Source organism: Centruroides sculpturatus, unplaced genomic scaffold (assembly GCF_000671375.1).
Source record: "Centruroides sculpturatus isolate CEXI.00-Female unplaced genomic scaffold, Cexi_2.0 scaffold936, whole genome shotgun sequence".
In the NCBI taxonomy this organism is placed as follows: Eukaryota; Metazoa; Arthropoda; class Arachnida; order Scorpiones; family Buthidae; genus Centruroides; species Centruroides sculpturatus.
Genome location: NW_019385217.1, coordinates 101,502 through 121,969, shown reverse-complemented (window position 1 = coordinate 121,969; position 20,468 = coordinate 101,502). Strand labels below are relative to the sequence as shown.

The 20,468-nt window shown below is 30.5% G+C and overlaps 1 protein-coding gene across 2 annotated transcripts in view; it reads right to left on the bottom strand.

Annotated features, from left to right (window-relative positions):
- Nucleotides 1-18,364, bottom strand: part of LOC111636296 (lysosomal alpha-glucosidase-like) — a 30,601-nt gene extending 12,237 nt beyond the window's left edge. The window contains exons 1-5 of one of the 2 annotated variants that reach the window (XM_023381512.1): nt 18,293-18,364; nt 13,673-14,359; nt 13,423-13,589; nt 9,467-9,632; nt 9,308-9,404 (exon numbers count right to left, since the gene is read on the bottom strand). In XM_023381512.1, the coding sequence (XP_023237280.1) occupies nt 9,308-9,404; nt 9,467-9,632; nt 13,423-13,589; nt 13,673-14,236 (994 nt within the window). In that variant the 5' untranslated portion in view covers nt 14,237-14,359; nt 18,293-18,364. The remainder of the gene's footprint in view (nt 1-9,307; nt 9,405-9,466; nt 9,633-13,422; nt 13,590-13,672; nt 14,360-18,292) is intronic. The other variant, XM_023381513.1, reaches the window with a different exon arrangement.
- Nucleotides 18,365-20,468: the final 2,104 nt, after the last annotated feature.

The following is a 20,468-nucleotide window of genomic DNA, read 5'->3' as shown; positions in this document are numbered from 1 at the left end:
TTGCACATTCAAATGTTTATAATTTTTAAAATAAAAGTTAAATATATTCACTATGCTCAATAGAGAAATTATAATGTTGATCATATTTAATTTATTATTAGAGGTCAGAAAAAAATATCAAATGAGTGATTAATTATTGTGACATTGTCAAAATGCTGAGCTGCAATTTATATTCATATTTTAATTTAAAAATTCATATGACTTCTGACTCCAGACCGAAGTTTGTATATAGTTAATTAGTGCTTCTTGCCCTAAACTTTCTATATCTGGTCTCGATTATCATCTATCTAACTCCATTCTCAAGATTAATGAACAACAGATGGACAGAGTGATGACATTGGAAATCTAAGATCTGCAATTTGAAAACTGCAGCCAAAAATATAAACACTAGCAAGAATAAGAACTTAAATAAAGCTATTTACAATTGATGTAATTATGTACAAGAAATAAATACAGGAATAGAATAAGATACAAAATGTATTTGATATTCCTTGAACAGAACAGAAACAACAGAGGAACTGGAGGAAGAGCTTAAAGTAAATAAATTCTCACCTTATAAATTATTCTACCAGGTATTTTTAATAAATAATAACATTTTGATCAAATTAATGGACCTTCATCAGTTATAACCAAATGTATAAAATTTTTACAATGAACAGAATCTAACATTGAAATACAAATAACATAAACTGAATAGAATAGAATACAGTTTAAAATCCAATGGTAAAATACAAATAAAATATAAGAAAGGGAGTAAACGATAATTAAATATTTTTATTGTTAACTTATTTTTAATATTAACAAAGGTAGATTTTATAAATAAGTCAGCATTCCAAAAGTTAATGCAGTTGAAATGTTTATTAAATGTTAATGCAGATCTCCACATTATCATCGTTGGCTAAAGTGAAAACAGCTGTGTTGTTTAGACCTATATTGACTGCACGTCTTTGCTCTTTTAATTCTATCAGAGAGATTACATGAGGTGGCTTTAATATTACTGTAACAAATCAATTCACACCTAAATGCTAATTCCAGCAAATGAACAACAAAAGAACTTTAATGCTCAAACATTTTCAGCCATCTTTCAGAGGCTCTCATCAAGAAAAATGCAGAAAATAGAAAAAACAGCTCTATCTTTTGAACAGTTTTTCCTGACAAGGCCCTCTGAAAGACGGCTGAAAACGTTTGAGCATTAAAGTTCTTTTGTTGTTCATTTGCTGGAATTAGCATTTAGGTGTGAATTGGTTTGTTTTAGTATATATTTCCAGTTTGTGTGCCAGTTTTTTATGTCTAATATTACTGTATTTATCATATTCAAATACAGTCGAGTCCACGTAAGTTGACACCCCAAGGGGAAATGGAAATGTGTCGAGTTATTTGATAAGACGAGTAAAATAAAGTTGAAAAACAAAAGAAACCACAAAACTATAATTAGGAAAATACAGTAGTGCTTTATACAGTATATGCAGTGTATATCTCTGACCATTCATCACTGGCACTAAAGTTGGTTTCTACTCCAAGTACCTCAGCACTTATCATTCCTGCTTGCTTCATTATTAGCCCTGAAACAGAAACATTTGAAGAACAAATTTACTTTAGCCAATATACCAGAGCATCTTTGACATCTTTGTACAGTGACTTTCTCTGACGTTTTCAAGACAGCCACGACAAAAGCCCAAAAAAAATTTTCTTAATTTCCTGTGTATTTTCTTTTTATTCAGAACCCCCACCAATGTTGTTCTTGGAAGGTTTTATTGTTTTGCAAATTTGGCTTGCAAAGTTTTATTACATTCAAATTCAGATACAAGTTCATATTTTTCCTTCAGCATAAGCATTGTTAGCTTTTGGATAGTCATTTGGAATAAAAATGTGAAACACTTGCTCAATGAAAGGTGAGAAAATGCAAATTTGGATTCTGCTTCTGCTGTAATGTTAATCTATGTGGTATGAACTCATTTTTTTCAGGAGGGGAGTCGACTTATCAGGTGTCTAAACAAGTGTGAGACAGAAAAACTATATCAATTTATCCTGTGTAGGGTTTCTCAAACGGGATTCCAGGATCCTGGTTGTTTTTTTAACCCGGGAAATATCCTGGAAAATTTTTCTTATCACGGGAAATCCCGCAAATTTCTTAAAAATTCACTTTTTTTCTTATTTTGTGTTAAGGTTGAGAATTTTGCAAATAGAAAGCATAATTAACTCATTCACTGTCAGAATACATTTGTATTTATTCATTTTAAACCTACCTATTAGTTTTTTTAAATTTTTGCTCGTTATGGCATGTCACAAATGGTCAATAATCAATACGTAGCTTATTTGTGGCAGGACTCTGATAATTCTTTACTTGTCAGAACCTGTAATATATGGAATAATTGTGCTTACGCTGTCTTAATTTTTAACCATGCCCAGTAGCTTCAATAAATGCATTACTCCGGGTTGTGCAAATTGGACAAGGATACACACGAGTATGAAGTCTGCGAGTATAAAGTTTTTCTTCATAAACCTGATTATTAAAGACAAATGAATTGCCGAATTATCGAGCTATAAGCTTGATGCCGCTATTAAAGCAGCCGAGGTAGACAAATCAAGAATACTAGAGAACAAAAGTACTACTACAATCTCAAAAACGAACTCGAAATCTTCCAGGCTACAGGTGAAAAAACACATATCTGCCTTCTCTTAAATGCATTAAACACAATTCCAATCACATCAATTGAATCGGAAAGGGCATTCTCGGTAGCAAGACTTTTCATTACTAAAATAAGAATTAGAGTGAGTTATCGGAGTATTGACCATCTTTGCTTTTTAAAATCTTATAAAAGTTTGCAATATTTTGTATTATATTTTATTTAAAAACCGAAAATTACCTTCTAAGTTAGAAGTTTGATCTAAGTTCATTTTTTTTTTAAATTTTTAACTCAATCAAAGCATTTGTTGTTGTTGTTGTTGTTGTATGCAGTTTCCAGCAAACTTTAATAAATTTTTTTCTATTTGTGAAAATTTCTACGTAATAGGTAAATTTTATTATATATCTTACACAGCATTATTAATATGATTTTGGATGTTACAGAACTTTAAAATTACTTTAAAAAATTTAAAATAATTATATCATTTGATTTCAAGATATTTTGTATACCTTAAAAATAATTAATTCTATCCCGGGATTTTCCGGGATTCCAGGAATCAGTTCACTTTTATCCCGGAATCCCGGGACAAGCAAAAGACTGGGAAATGAGAAACCCTAATCCTGTGGTTACAAGTTAAACAGTGTTGAGTAAACCAAAGTTTTTTTAACATTAATGCCTATGTAAGTAGGCTGGAACCACAGAAACTACTTAACCGATGATGTCTGTTTATATCTATGACAACTTATGTGGACTCGACTGCAAAAACAAATACAGGCCTGATAGTTAAAGCCAAATAATTGCTGGATTAGATTGGACTATCACTACATCAAGAACCTGTTACCAGTATGCTTCATGAAAATACAGTTTGTCACATATATTTTCGAACTTTTGAACAGTTCTTCTTCAGGTGAAATTTGATAGAACACTTCAAAATGGAAATGAATATTTAAAACAAATTTACTCCTGTTAGACGAAATCTGTTGCAACGGGCATGTGCATTTGTGGGTGGATGGTAATTAATTGTTAAAGATTGGACTATATTACTGCTGATATTAATGATCAAAATGCTAAGTATTGGGTTGCTCGGAAAATAAGTTCGTTTTTTTTCATGAGGAAAAAACACAATATTTTTATAATAAATATATATTTTATTGAATTATATATCAACCATTTTGGTCAAATACCTGTTGTCATCATTTCTGGTAGTAGCATGATTTCACATTCATAAAAGTTTTAATTGTTGCTTACAAAAAACTGATCCAAGTGATTTTTGACATTGTCATTTCAAGTAAATGTCTTACAGTTAAAAAAAATTTGTATAGACTGGAACAAGTATTAATCTGAGTGTGCTCGATCTGGCGAATATGGTTGGTGTGATAGTATGTCCCATCTAAGTTGTAACAGTTTCTGAGCAATTACCAAACTTGTGTGAAATTTGACATTATCATGGTAAAACACTACATGTGTTTTGTTGATCAATTCTGACCGCCTTTTCTGTTTGATGATATTACCCAATTTGTTTACTTGATGGCAGTACACTTTTGAATCAATTGTTAAATTGTCTGGTAAAAGCTCCAAAAAAAATTTCCTTAAAATCCCACCAAAGAGAGCATCTCTCTTTAAGAACATGTGAAACCCATATAGCAAGCTTTGAAACGAAATTCATTTGTTTCAATTAATCATAAACAGTTCAATTTGACAAATTTAATCTCTTAGTGATTTCACAAGTTGTTATTCGGCAGTTCGTTTTAATCAGTACCTTTATTTTGTTTTCATTGGCTTCAACTGTCCATCCAGAACGTGGTGCATCTTTAATATTGAAATTTCCAGAACAAAATTTTGTAAACCAGTTTTGGCACTGTCGTTCTGTCAATACATCTTCTCTATACACGTCACACAAATTTTTTTCTTGCTTGAACAGCATTCTTACCTTTGCGGTAATAAAAGAGCAAAATATGCCAAAAATGCTGTTTCCGATCTTCCATATTTACACAAAAAATAAACAATTGCACAAAATCAAACAAAATTTTTTACAAATAAGCCTTAAAATGCTAGCTGTCAAAATATATAATGATAATATGGTTCGGAATGAAAATGGCGGAAAAAATACGACTAATCCGTCTAGTGGTAAAAAAAAAAATGAACTTACTTTCCAAACAACCTAATAATTTGGCCTAGAGATAAGCATTATCTCTTATTAAAGTTATATCTAAATTAATAGTTCTGGAAGCAAAGATTGGATGGACGTCTGAGTAGCATAAGTGGCAACACAACCATCCAGTAAGCAGAAGTTTGTGGGCAGATTCTTTTCTTGCAGAACTTTCTAAATTAATTAATAAATATTAATTTGATTATATAATTATTAAATTTAATAAGAGAGAGCACCTAGCACCTACCTCTAGGTCAAATTACTTAACATTTTAATTATTAATAATACTATTGTACTATTGTCCAATGTAATCTTGCAATTCTTTGACTTTAATTAGTATTTATCAATTACTCTCTCTCTCATATTTTATCTTAAAAATTTAAGATAAAATGTAAGAGTGCATATTAATTTACTTAAACAGAACAGAATTTATTAATCAAAATATTTTTGTAATAATACTAGTTATAGAAGCAGCTAGTTTCTGTTCATTTAATGTATTGTTCAAATATTAAAATAAGCAGAAATAAGAATTTATTATTGGGATGTTTAGGACAGGATTTAGCGTTATAGCTTGTAGATTATAATTAATAATGTTAATAACGGTTACACTTGAATTATAGATTAGGTGCAATTTTGTCCTAATGTATAATTCAACTATCAGTTCATTTCTATATTCAATGGTTGACTCAATGGTGAGAAAATGATGTTTCTAAATGGATAATTGGGTTCTTTGTTGAGACTAATGACATCAGCATTGTTTCACCGTTGAGCTCAACAGTCTCAACGACCTGAAAGACTGTTGAGTATTCAACAAACTAACATGGCAACATTCATGAAACAAGTAAATTTCGCTTATAAAAACTATCGATATGCTCTTGCTGTGGATGCTGTAATAGCTGACAGATTAATGAACAAATGATCTGTATATGATAAAGCAAGTGATTGCAAGATGATGTTGGATAATTTGGTGAATATTGAAATATTAAGCTTTTTTTCCAAAACAAACTACCTCCACAAATTTGTCCAAAATTGATTACGACTGATATTTGGCCCTCTAAGTCTTCCTAATGATACAAATACAGTAGAACCTTAAAAACTCGGCCTAATGTGGACCGAAGGGTGGCAGAGTTTGTGAAAATGCCGGGTTATCAGGAATGGGGTTAAAAAAAATAAGTACGAGTGTTTCCTCAGAAAATACTGTACTGTATTTGTATGTATTGTTTACTTGAGAATATAACAGAGAATAAACTGCCCAAATACCCTTAAACAAAGGAAAAGTACGTCCTTTATGAAGGCATAGAGCCTTTACTACATGAAAATGAAAATTAATGAATACACTGTGTACAGTAATTTACCTGATAAGACAGACCTCAGAAAAATACTTTATGAGAGCTTTTATACTTTTATAAAGCTGTCTATAATGAAAATTAATTAACTAAGGATTTTTTTGCCCTGCCAGGGTGTGGCCGAGTTATCCGGAGTGCCAGGTTATCGAGAGCCGAGTTTTCGAGGTTCTACTGTATTCAAGAAATTTAAATTATTAAAGAAAGACCCAGTATAGAAGAAAATGATACAGAGAAGGGTTCATTTGAATAAACGGATTTATTCAAATAATGGTTGTCACTTTAATTATTTAGCAAAACAGTCATAATCGTTGTCTTCTCCTTAATTAAGTCGGCCATCATGAAAAGTGACCTTTCAACGGAAACATTTCTTTATTCTGCAAAACATGACGTCAGATCATTCAGTAGGGGGACTAAACTGAGAGCTCACCAGTGATACAAGTGTTGAATTTAGAAACTTATGGTATAACTGTTATTAGGGCTGTGGAGTTAGATTTGGAGTCATGGAGTTTAAATCAGAAGCAATTTTAAGACAGAAAAAATTTACTGACTCCAATTTAAATCTTGATATAACCTAAATTTGTTGTAAGGATAAGTTTTTATAAGTCTTAAAAGAGTCAAAACTACAAAAACGTTCTGGATAGAGAAATAAAGAGTCACTATCCAGATTTATTTCCAGTTCATATTTTAATGTAATTTTTTGATGGTTCATGAAATATCTTACATTATCATTTTACAATACTACAAATTTTAGTATGTTTACCATTTAAACCTACTAAAATTTATATATTAAGCAATCTTCAAAGAATCAGAAATTAAAAATCATGAAGCTGAAAGTCATGTGCAGTGAACCCACAGCCCTGGTTGTTCTTGTTATTTATTAATCCCTTTCCCATTCAGAAGGGAAGAAGAAGCTATCTACAATTAACAATATATGAAGCTTGTCGTAAACAAAATTCAAATTAGAATTCTATTGATGGGTCTGCTTCTGAATTGTCTTCTAAAGTTTAAAATTGTTATTATAAAAAACAATTAGATATTAATTCAGAATCACTACAGACTCTAAACAAATGACATGTAATAATAAGAGAAATACCAATAATGGAAACAGAAAAAAAAAGACATATCTAACTGAGATAATAGAAAATAATTTATCTGCTTTATCTTATCCTTTAATTATATAACTCAAAAGATAAAAACATTTGCACTTTTATATTTGTAATTTTTTTAATAAAAAAATTTTTCATTCTAATAATGTCAACAGTTTCTTCCAATAAAATAACTATAAATTCTAATTTTAAAAAATTTAAATTGAAATTCATTATTTTGATCAGACTAATATTTAAAAATTTATTATTGTTAATATTAATTTGACAATAATATTTTGTAATAAATATGATATTGAACATATATGATATCAGGATAAAAATTATATATCATCATAACAAAATTTTTATGCTAACATTAAACTTTAGCCTAAAGACTATGCTATATTTACATACAACATAATTTGATTGACTTGTGATTGCAAATTCAATGGTGGATTTCCCATTAGACTCAGGAATGCAAGATTTGAAAATAGAAAAAATTGAAAATAATAAGAATGATAAAATAATTTTATGAAGAAACAATTCATAAAGCAGTCAGTGCAAACTAAAAGTTTAATTAGGGACAAAATAAAACATCACTTTAGTAGTATTAATATATAAATATATTGTGCATGAACAGAGTGGTAATACTAATGACAATTTTTAATAGCAGTGCCCTTTGACGTTTCAAGTGTTTAGAAATCTGTAAAAGTACAATTACTGAAGAATTATAATTATAAAACAATCATATGGTGCATAAGTGGCACTATTAGTTTGAGAACACCTGCATATTGTGAGCTGAGGGTGCCATATTTCTAAATGTGCCACTGTGTGAATTAAAAATAAAATTTAATATCAATAAAAGAACTTTAGAATGTTTCAAAATATTTTTAAAATAGTTTTTTTCATTTGTGGAATTATCCATTATGGCTTTTGAGCCAAATTTGATCTCCCCTTTGTGTAAAATGAAGCATTGTACTTCGGCAAACCCCTCCCAGTTAATTATGCATATAATAGTTCAAGGCCCCCTGAATTTGAACAAACAATTTAAAGTTCAAAAAAATTTTCTGATAGTTTATTCATGTGACTAGTAAGTATGAAAACTGATTCACATGCCATTAATGTCACTATAAAAAAGTCCATGTAGACAATGCCTGCACCATTCCTTCCTGATGGAGTACAATGATATACAGTGGAACCTTGGTATACAACCTTAATCCATTCCTGATGTTTGGACCTATACAAAATAGGACGTATACCAAACCAACCTTTCCCATAAGAAGTAATGTAAAATTGATTAATCCGTTCTCATGTAAAAAGAATGGCTGGCTTGAAACACCTCGTTTTCCTGGCTAGTTCCTGCTTGATTTTTCATGAGATCAGCATGTATCTTTTTAGCTTTCTCACAAATAATTGCTTCTGATATGCTGTCGCCAGCACACTGTTTTCAGTTATCCAAAGCAAAAGCAATTTCTCAACATGATCTAAAGTCTTCGATCTCTGTTTAGAAATTGATTTAACCCCTTTCACAATGTTAGCATATTTAATAATATCTTTATTTTTCACAATTGTTGATATTGTCACTCTCGGAATACAGTATGCAACAGTTAAATCTCAAACACGCATGCCACCTTCATATTTCTCAACAATCTCTTTTTTCAGTTCCATTTTGATTCTAGTCATTTTTTAGTTTTCTGTTGCTTTTCATTTGACTTTTTGCAATTCATGATTAATAAAAATAATAAAATTTTACTTACAAATTAAAATCAGAAGAAATTTAACAAAGTTATAAACCGTGGCACTGCGAACGTCTAGTCTGGTGTAGTACACCGATAGTGCTACTTGTTCATAGATGGTGCATATAATTGAATTAAGTCGTATACCAAGCAAAACTTGTTTCGTCCAAACAGGATGTATTCCGAATAGGACGTATTCTAAAGCAGATGTATACCGAGGTAACACTGTATTTTCATGATTCCATTCCCACTCAAACTGTATACTTAATTAATGGACAATTCCTTACTTTAAAAATACATATGGATATACAAATGTGCAATGTACAATGATATACATAAGAAAGTAATGAATAAAAACTCATACCCATAGCATTACTGTTTAAAAGAACTACACCATGACTGTTTCCATTCTTTTCCATAACCAAATAAAATGGATGACTTCCAGAATTTGTTTCTTCATTCTAATAAAAATAAATTAGTTAAATATAATAAATAATAAATTGATTCAAATACGTTAACTTACATGTAAATGTCTGCCTTTATTGAAGAAAGTTATAAGGTTCCACTTTGTATTTTTTAATAGAGGGCTTTTGTGTTGACCAAGTCCATAAATATATTTTGATGGAAGTAATGATGATAACTGCAGAAATTGGTGTGAAAATATCAATCTCTTCAAATCTGTTTTAAACCTAAAAAACAAGTAAACAGTTTGCAGTGATACATCTTGTTTAGATTGCATGTAACAATGCATTATTATTCAATTGAATGTAAAACCAAAATTAAAGCTAGATCAGATTTTTCATTGATAGGGACTTTTGTTAACAAAGCACAGGATAGTAGAGTAGTCTTTTAAAAGAACATCTTATTAGTGGAATTTTTAGAGCACCAGTCTGCATAAGGGTGCAGTATTCTAATGGCGGAAACTCAGAAGTTTCATCACTGATTTCAACAAAATTTTTGGATGTGTAGTATTTACTTGTGCTTAAACTCTGCCAAAGCTGCATGAACCACTTCATTAAAGAGAAAACCAAGATAAAAGTTTTATAGAACTATTAATACATACACAGAAGCACCATTTGCATGTTCACAGCTGGTCTGATTAGTTAAGGCAGTGCATGAAGTGTAACTATACGGGTTTGAATCCCATGTGTAAGAATATTTTTTTGTTTTACATTTATAATTTAATCTTACTGTTATTAAATTTGTTATGTACAGTTTTTATGCCATTTTTAATTATTGAATTTAAACATTATTGTTCATTATAAAATATCAGGAAATTCAAAAATTATTTTTCAACAGTTTAATGTTTTTGCCACAAAAAATATACAAGCAATAAATACTTACAATTACTGTTTCACAAGAATATGACAACATTTTGGATGGTATTTATCATAAAACAGTTAAAACATAATGGTTCATTGCACCATTCACAAATAACCATTGCTACTTCATTCTCACAATCTTTACATTTTGTTTTAATAAGAGGGTGGAAAGACAATATTCATTAATGTTTTTGAAAGTATTTCTTTTACATGTTATTTGAGATGCAAGTGTAAAGCTTTTATTTCACTTATATACAATTCTATCATATAAACATTACATATCACATATACTTAATCTCATCTATAGTTAGAGATGGTATGTATCGAATGAGGTGGTGTGTGTCGCTGTTCAATGTCATGGTCCAGAATGGTAAAAAAATGATAGTGTCTCTTCTAGTCCTCCTTTTAGTCCCTTTGCTCTCGTCCTCTGGTGATAGTTCTAGATTTAACCTTTTGAACAGGTCGCCAAACAAACCATGCATACTTTAAGTTAAATATCAATCCAGCAAACTATTTTAATACCATAAAAACGTTTTCAATCATTAAAATAAAAAATTTTAAAAAATTCTTAAAATTTCTTAAAACTAACGAGTTAAAATTACTCTTTTTTATCCAACTTCAAAGGAACTCAAAACACAGAAATGGAAAACTAAAGTTATAATTACTTCTTACTTTATTCAAACTTTTCATCACCATATGCATTTTGCTTTTTCAGCCTCATCAGTGGTTATTCTGTCTTACATCATCAGCGCTCTTATATTCTATCAATACATCCCAGCATGCATCTATGCTGACTCCGGTATTCAAATTGATGGTATTTACATAATTATTAATACAGTAGTGTTCTACAATACGTCTCATTACTACATTTTCTATTTTATACAGTATTTTTATATTATCATGGTCAATAATACAATTTTTAACACTACAATATTGATACCATGAGGATTCCATTCTTTTCAATCTTATTGCTGCTTTGTGTTCTTTTAGACTTGTTCCAAGTTTCCTTCCTGTTTCACCGATGTAACCTTAGTTGTACATATACACTGTAATTTATAAACGACTCCTGCCACATCCAAAGGATTCTTCTTAAACTTAGCATTTCCTTTATTAATTAAACAAATACTTTTACTAAGTCTATTACTTTGTTTTCCTACGAAACGGCAGTAACATTGGAAAAGATGAGAATGGTTAGGTTAATAATGGAAAAGATGCTCCCCAACACGACAAATTAGTAGGAGTATACATGATCCCTATAAAAGATCATAGGTGTGATAAAGATTTAATATATGTGAGATCCACAAAAAGATCGTTAGAAGTGAGGCTCAAGGAGCATAAAGCCGACATCTTACATAAGAGACATACAACGGTATTAGCACAGTACACCAGTGACCCTGACAAACAAGCATTATTAGATGAGGCAAAGGTAATATATACAACACAGCAATCACACCATTTGATCTTGATGGAAGCGATATATATATATAAAAATGTCCCTATATTTCACTTTTCTGCCAAAACTACACATTGCACGTGAATGGTGTTTGTATGTGGTAGTAGCCCCAAGTCTCCATTCGTGCACTATGGTGGTTGCGTCTCGATAGCTATAAGGGTGCAGGAGATATGGAGCTGAAAGTGGTTGAAAGTGGTTTTCTATTTCGAATGTTATGTTCGAATTTAATTCAAACAATATTCGAATTAAATTCGAACATAAAATTCGAATATTGGTTCAATTATAGAACGATTGTAAACGTTCCAGAAACGTTGAAAATAGTTCGTTTGACTGGACGTGAACAGGAGACGTTCAGAAATAGAATCGGGACCAGGTCTCTAATTAGTCTGGAAACGGGGGACCTAATTCTTGCATTCTGTGAAAACGGGTAAGATTGGCTATAATGTAATTATCTTAATCTTCACTATCGTTACTTTTTGCCCAGCGAAGCGGGTCCTTGCAGCTAGATTCTAGATTACTTAGAAAAACAGTCTTTTATATATAAAAAAAAACTATATTACATACAAATAAAAACCCAGCGAAGTGGGTCCTTGCAGCTAGTTCTAATATATATATATATATATAACATTTATAGGTATCTGATCACAAAATTTAAAAAAATAAAATTTATATAATTAAAAATAAGTGACCTACTAAACTTTAAGTAAACAAAACAAAAATTAAAATAGGCAAAATCAAATATAAACACTAGACAATCTGAGGTAACAGAGTAATTCCTCTGAAAACTGCAGAAAAGTTAGGGTATAGATATGCACAATGTTCATATACCCTATATCTTGCTTTGCTACATATTAACTAAATAAAAGTGTAAAAGAGGAAAAGAAGTTATTTCATGGCACAGTCAACAAACACCCCCAAATCCCCTTCACTAAATTCTACCTCAGCTATTAAATACACTTATTTTGGAAACAATCAACATTATCTTGAAAGAAGCAATGTATATCCATTTAATATAAATAAATGTTATCTATTATAAAAATTATATTTTTTATTTTTTACTTCATATTATATGCATTTATTGGAATAAGCAATAGTTGAAATGTTAATTTTTGTATGGTCATAAATAATACTAAATTTTAATTCATATTTCTAAATGTACGTACTTAAATTAATAAAATTAGTCTAAAAATTATCTAAGAAAATGTTAAGACATTGCAATTTTGCCTACATCAATTTTATGAAAGGGGGTTATGGTAAAATTACAATAAAATACAATTAAAACTGTAAAATTAAAAGATTGGTGTAGTAATTTATATGATCATTAATTCTATATTAGCATAAAAACAGACTAAATACACCCTTCAGATTGATTATAATATCTACATACTTCATGTATACTTGGCATCATATTACTATAAATATGTATTAAGAATGCTTACTTCAAGAAGCCAAATCTTTAATTGATTAATAAGAAACGTTTTCATCCTGACCCAGGATAATAGCTTACAAATCAAACAAAAAGAAAGTAAACTGTAAGCTGATGTTGTCATCCTCGGTCAGTATGAAAACATTTCTTATTAATCAATTAAATATTTGATTTCCTGAAGTACACATTTCTTAATAAAAATTCATTGTTTATACTATTCAAATAATAATCAAATAATCCATAATAATGTTATAAAACTTCAAAAACATTCAACTTACACTGTTTCTCTGTTTGATAATCTATTTACTAGTAATTCACCATTGTAATCAAGAAAAATTGCATATTTCATATATAGTGGTCTTTTCCATTTGCCATAAAGACCTCCAAGATCTCTAGTTTCCTCTGGATAAGGAATTTCGAATCGTGTACTATTTGCATCAGTTAGCTAAATAAATTAATATCATAATTTACATTTTTAATAGTGTATAAATTTATTTCACGTCATTAAAGTACAAAAAATTAACTTACTCTGATTCTAATGGTATTTCTGTCATAAAAATATACTGTCAAATTAACATATTTGACATCTGATGGAAAATTTGATGGAACTGTTCTCTGAAGAAGAGCAGAGATTTTTGTTAATTCTTTTTCTATGTTTTTTACTTCATAACCAATATAATTTGAAGGAAAATAACAGTTGGGTATAATATTTTGATTCTTATCACCAATATTTTGATTAGCGTTCCAACAACAACCACGATTAAGGCAGTCTTTCTCCGACGCGGGAAAATCTGGGTGGCAATCAAACTTCTCATTATCAGGTATCATAATGTTGCAGTTTGGTTCAAATTTCTTTGTTTGGTTCTTCACATCATCTTTATCTAACCAATATTTGATATCATTCCAAGATAACGAATGATTAAATTCATATTGTACAAGCCAATAAATTAGAGAAGAAACGAGAAGAGAGAGCAAAAGGATTTTTATTGCAGTTAGCAATACTCTTTGTATAAGTTTACTTCTTTGTGCAGGTGAAGTATATTCAAAATGTTGAATAAAGTGTGGTGACAAGAGTGTTTTTTTCATCTCCATATCTACTGATAATTATATATTCCCATTTAATATAATTACTTGACTTATTATTGGAAAAATGTTACTTGTTATTTAAGAACAAATACTCTTCAGTTATATTAATAAAAAGACTTCATTCTGAATCTGTAAAAAAGTTTTTTTAAAAATTTCAAAACAATTCTATAATTAAAATTATAAAAATTTAAAAAGCAAAATTAATAACTTATAAACAATCTTAGATAATATAATTTAATAATTCTACTCTTTATAATATAATAAAATAACTATATATGTGATTTATAGAATGCTTTGAACTTAATTAATAAAATGATAGATGCTTTGAACTTAATTAATAAAATGATAGATTATTTTCATGGCGAGAATAATAATCCAAAGACATACAGCTAATTTATTAGCTATAAATATTATAGTCCACGCAGCAAAACAGCAGACATGAGTCAGCCTGAGCTGGAAATGTCTATTTCAGATAAAAGAGATGGAAGGAGATGCAGAAAGTTGACACATTGGTCTGATCTCTTTTGGACGTTTTGTTTTTTATATTTTTAAAACGTTTTTTATACTATCTTCATCATAATTAACTTTATTGTTTTACTTTTTTTTTTTTTTAATTTTATTGCTGTTATGTGTCAACTCCCTCACGTCTCCTTCTATCATCAACCCTTTCTGCTCAGGCTGACTTATGTCTAATCTTTCACTGAAGACTCTAGTTAAATAAATTGATTAACATAAAAAAAAACACATATCAAGCAATGAAAACAAAATGAAAATCATTCTCTCTATAATTAGATGAAAGTCTAGTTTCACTGAACAACAATAAAAGGACAGGAACATGTGTAATAATTTGAAGACTTATTAAGTCTTCAAATTAATTAATTATAAATTAAGTAAAAGTTCAAGCAGTACTGTTTGTCTACTATCAATCTCAGCAATAGCTAGCATAATGCCAGCAATTTAAATTATTGCAAGCACATAATAATTAAATTAATGGATAAAATTGATAATGATTGTACATTAATAGCCACCCACATTGTGAGGTATCAAGCATGAAAAAAAAAGCAAAAAATGGCTATTTATCCTAAGATAATTTATAACAATAACCAAATTTTGATTAAAGTAAGCAAAGTCTTTATAATATGTTATAAGTTGAATGTTTCAGAATCTGCTGATTTTGATGCATTAACTTCATTAACATTAATTAACACTTATACTAACTGCCATAACATTATCAATGATCACAATGAGTAGTCTACTGTATGCATATAAAAATAATGTTTTATCTACTTGGAATAAAATGACAAAGTATCTACATGAATATATTCTGGAATGAGTATTTTAAAAGATTTAACAAGCTTAAATATGTTAAATATTATCAAATTATTATAATCATTAATTGCAAAACAAAAAATAAGCAAATTCTTAATATGACAATTTAAAATTTAATTTGCGAAAAGGTATAGTGTCTTCAAGAAAAAAAAAATTTTGTAATAATGTTAGTTATCATCCAAGAACATTAATGCAAGAAAGATTCTGCAGTGCCCACAGACAAAAGAAGGCAGAAGCTATAAAAAAGAGCATTATACATTATGCAAGAAGCTAAAAACTATGATTCCTCATTTTCAAAGCTAAGTTTTGGTCAACATGTGACAAAGTTGCATGGGACAGTAGAGAAATATCATTCATTAGTTTCTTTTATGTTTACAGAACAGTCTAAAAGTTATGGATTTTCTCTTGTTTATTGATAATGGAATTTGGAGTTCCTTTTCGGATTATGGAAAAAAAAGAAAAAAACAGACAAAGGGGGTCACATACTCCTAGCAAGTTTAATGCATTAAAAATTGGAAAATTATCCAAATTCACATTTGTCTATTACAGTTGCTCAATGTGTACACCTGTCACTCCACACACATTCTATACAATCTACACTCAAATTCTTCCAAAACTCACTACAGCATACCAGTTGTCACTCCCATAGCAGCCACAATTCTACAGACGAAGATCATTCAGATTGCACAATGACAAGCAATTCCAACTTTGCAAACCATAGAACACAGAACAACTTCTGACACAACACAGCCATGCCATTTTGTTTCTTATTCATAAAATTAACATTAATTTGTACGGTACAGGACGAGAAAAAATACCCAGCTATACTCTCTCTCGATAGTCACGTGTACATTTTTACTAATACCTAATCTAAATATATAAAATTATTTGTCCTGACTGACTGACTGATTCATCATTGCCCAGAACAAACCGCTGAACTTAGAGGTGAAATTTGGTACACAGTTAGGCTGTGTACACACTAGGCGTTTTGCATTGCGTTAAACGTGCGTTAGCAGCATACACACCGCGCGTTAGCTCGGCGTTAAACGACCGTTTAGTGGAGCATACGCAGTGGCTCAGTTTGGAAATGGACGTGAAAGTAATTGCTTGTGTGCCCCTCCTCCATCATCGCTATAAAAGACGATGGCAGAGGCAAAGAGAATTTTGGGTGCACCCAATATTACAAGATAGACTGACACATGGAATGTTTGCGACGTTGTATCCAAAACTAAGACAAAATAAACCCAAGTATTTTAATTCTTTTAAAATATCTATAAAATCCTTTGACAATGGTTGGTCTCTTTTAGATTTCATCAATAAATAGATCAGTATCGAAATGATCATTCTCCATTTCAGCCAACGTACGTCCACTCTACCCGAAAACGCACGATCGAATGTACAGTAACATGGTAGCACATACATCTCAAAGTGCTCGGCTGACACCCGCAAAACGCGCATTTTAAGAAAAATCTATAAACACGTGTTTGACACGCACTTGGCCAAAAGCACGCGTTTGAGTGTGTATGCCTATGCAGAACTCTTGGTTATTTAAAATGCGCGTTTAAAAATGCCTAGTGTGTATGCAGCCTTAGGGTACATCATGAAAACGCACACTAAGAAGGGATTTTTCGAAATTCCCCCACAGGGGGAGAGGGAGAGCATTAAGGTTTAACATCTAGAACAGCTTCTACTGTACTATTTTAGATGTGATTTTTTTGTTTTTAATTACATTTAGTCTTCATTGAGTACTTAGGGGTATTAAATTGATAACATTTCAGACATTGTTATAAATATTTTTATCTATTTCGATTTTAAAAATGTTCGAACCTTTTTAAATTCGAATTTGTTATTGCATATTGGTTCGATTATAGAACGATTGTAAACATTCCAGAAATTTGATCAATTTGAAAATACTTCGTTTGATTCTCGGTAATTCTCATCATTCTCAGCGGTAGTTGTTATATAACAATTAGGTTAAAGTCCAGATACGTAGACCGTCATGGCGGCTCCTCTCTGATTCCAGACGCAGTAGGGACGCACGTTCTAACTTAACCTAACCTATTCTAATAATTTGATTGGTAATAATTATGGTAATTTATTAGAATAGGTTAGGTTAGGTTAGGCTAGAACGTGCGTCCCCACTGTTTCCTTTATTTTGTTTGCTGGAATCAGAGATGAGCCCGCATGACTGTCTACGTATCTGGATTTTAACCAACAATTACTATGGTTGTGTGAAATACTGAATATAAATGGGGTTTGCTTGCAAAATACTCGCGGGCAAAGCCGCGGGTAACAGCTAGCAGAGCCGGCCCTACCACAGGGCGAACGGAGCAGCCGCTCCAGGAACTAAGTCCTAGGGGGCGTCTCAGTGGTAAAGAAAATTAAAGGGTATAAATTTGGTGCAACCAAGGGGGCGCCATAATAGGATCTCGCTCCATCCTAAAACTTGCCTCGGGCCGGCACTGACAGCTAGTACAGTGTATGTACATTTAGCTAATCATAAATAAATTAAGAAATCTAGTTTAAAGTCTTGCTGTTTAAGTGTTGATATCTTTTATTACAATCTGTTAATTTCACGTGTTGTATCTTTTATGATAAGAAATTAATAATTTCTCCAAAAATATATCCAATATTTTAATGACAACGATCATAAAAGATATTAACTTGTAAACAACAAGACTTTAAACTAGTCTACATGAATATATTCAGAATATAATTATTAATATAATCTACATTTAAAAATAATTACTCCGACCGTCCGTTCAAACAACACAATCCTTGATCAGCTGATTCCATAAGCATTAAAAACACTTCAGTGTTGCCAGCTCAACTTCAATTATACAGTAAATTAATCGTACTTTTTAATTTCGTATGACACATTTTTATTTTAACCTGGGTAATAAATAATTATATATAATTAAATTTGAGAATATAAACGGAAAAAATTTAAATGCATACGAATTAAAATTAATTAAAAATAGATTAATTAAGATAATCCTATTTCTGAAATTGGATTATTTAAATCGGATGACGACGTTATATTGATTCAGTTGAAATGAAATTTAATACCGTCAAATGATACAAATAATAATAAAATGTACCTCTGATCTTTGAACATTTTTCATTCATTTAAAAAGAAAAAAAACGTAATTTTCAACTAAAATAGTAAGTAGAGTTTTTAACAGTTTTTATATAAAGATAGTATTAGAAGCGATTAAGACGTCGGCCTATAGCTCTGGGATATTCTAAATCAAATTCGAAGAGAAAAAATACGGAAATTTTCCTACCCGGTCGCTCCATTTTGGACCTAGAAAGTCCCATGATGAGCCTGAAGAAAGCTTTGTTAATTCCCACAGAGTGAAGTTTTAAAATATAAAAAAGTTACGCTCTTTTAGTCTTACGAGCAATAAGGACTGACCACAATGGTTTTGTTAACCCATTGTGGTCATGCCCACTATGGGGAGTTTGAGTGATGGGAGACGGGGCCTGACATATTAGAGATGGACCATCCCCAAAAGATTCCTGGGAATCTTCGGATCGGGAATCCAAAAAAAATATTTCGACGGTGACACATCAATGAATTAGGGTGAATTTATAAATTAACATCGTAAAAATTTTTGAGTCTTCGACTGACTCAAACTCCATTTTTCAGTATGGTCTTCTTTGGCTGTCCGAGATTTCTAAAATTAATTCCATATTGTAAGTCAGAAAGAGCGATTGATTTGATAATGCGCGGAATCAAAAGTATACGGATTTATTTATTTAATTAAAAAATGGACTCGTTGTTTGTACAGTTTGAATAGATAAAAAAATAAAAAGTCGACGCTCCAATCTGACTTATAATAAAGAAAACATTAAAAGTGAGATAAGATTCAAACCCCAATGCTGTATGTAGACGTTTCGTAGTTCTTCGCATAGCTTCTGGTCATTGATACAACTTATAAGGTGATCGTAATTAACGTACACCTATTCAACACTGTTTACCAAGATATTTAGTAGTTAACCCCTTAACTATAGGGCTGCGCCTTTAAAGACCAAGCCGAATCCACGATGGGCTTAATAAAAAAAGGGGGCTCTCTTAATGCTCACAAGGCAAAAGATTCGAGACATAGTACAGTTAAATCATTTTTTTAAACTAATAAACTTGTAATCGCTGATAGAAACATCTGCAGTATAGTGTTTACCGGAATAAATTGTGTTACAACGATAGGAATTACTCTTTATGAACAAATACAGGATTTCAATAAAACAAACATCCATTAAAACCAAAACTGGTTTAATAAATGAAAATTATTTAAATGTAAAATATTCTCTATATTACTTCTAAAGAATTTTGAGAACATTTCAAATAGACGAAAGGAAATTTTATCTCGTTTGCATCACTCCTGTGTATCACATTATACAGAATTCAATAGTTGAGAGTTTAGTGTCTATTATTATTTTTAAAACATTTTTATAATTGAGACTATTTTATCCTTTGTTTAGGATGCATCAGAATGATCTATTTAGTTCTTATTTTCTATGAATCATTATATATTATTGTCGTATCTCCATATTATCAAGGTATAATTAACAAGGGCGTGCGGTGACATTTGATGATAGGGAAGCTGTGTTTCTGTAAGAAGCCGACATCCAGGGGCAATCAGTCAATTGCGCGTCAGTGATGGTCTAGGGTTCATTCGTATCTTTTATTCGATAAGCCAGTAAAAACCGTAGACTTCTCTAAATGCATTTTTAATATCACAATTACATTCCGAATCGCTAGCCATGATATAAGGGCTACAATTAAAAATAAAATAATAAAAACTTACTTGGTGAAATAAAATATGCGGTACATACAAAATATTCTTCAATTATATGAATATACTTTTAAAGAAAATTATAATTAAATATAGCTTTGTAAAGAAAC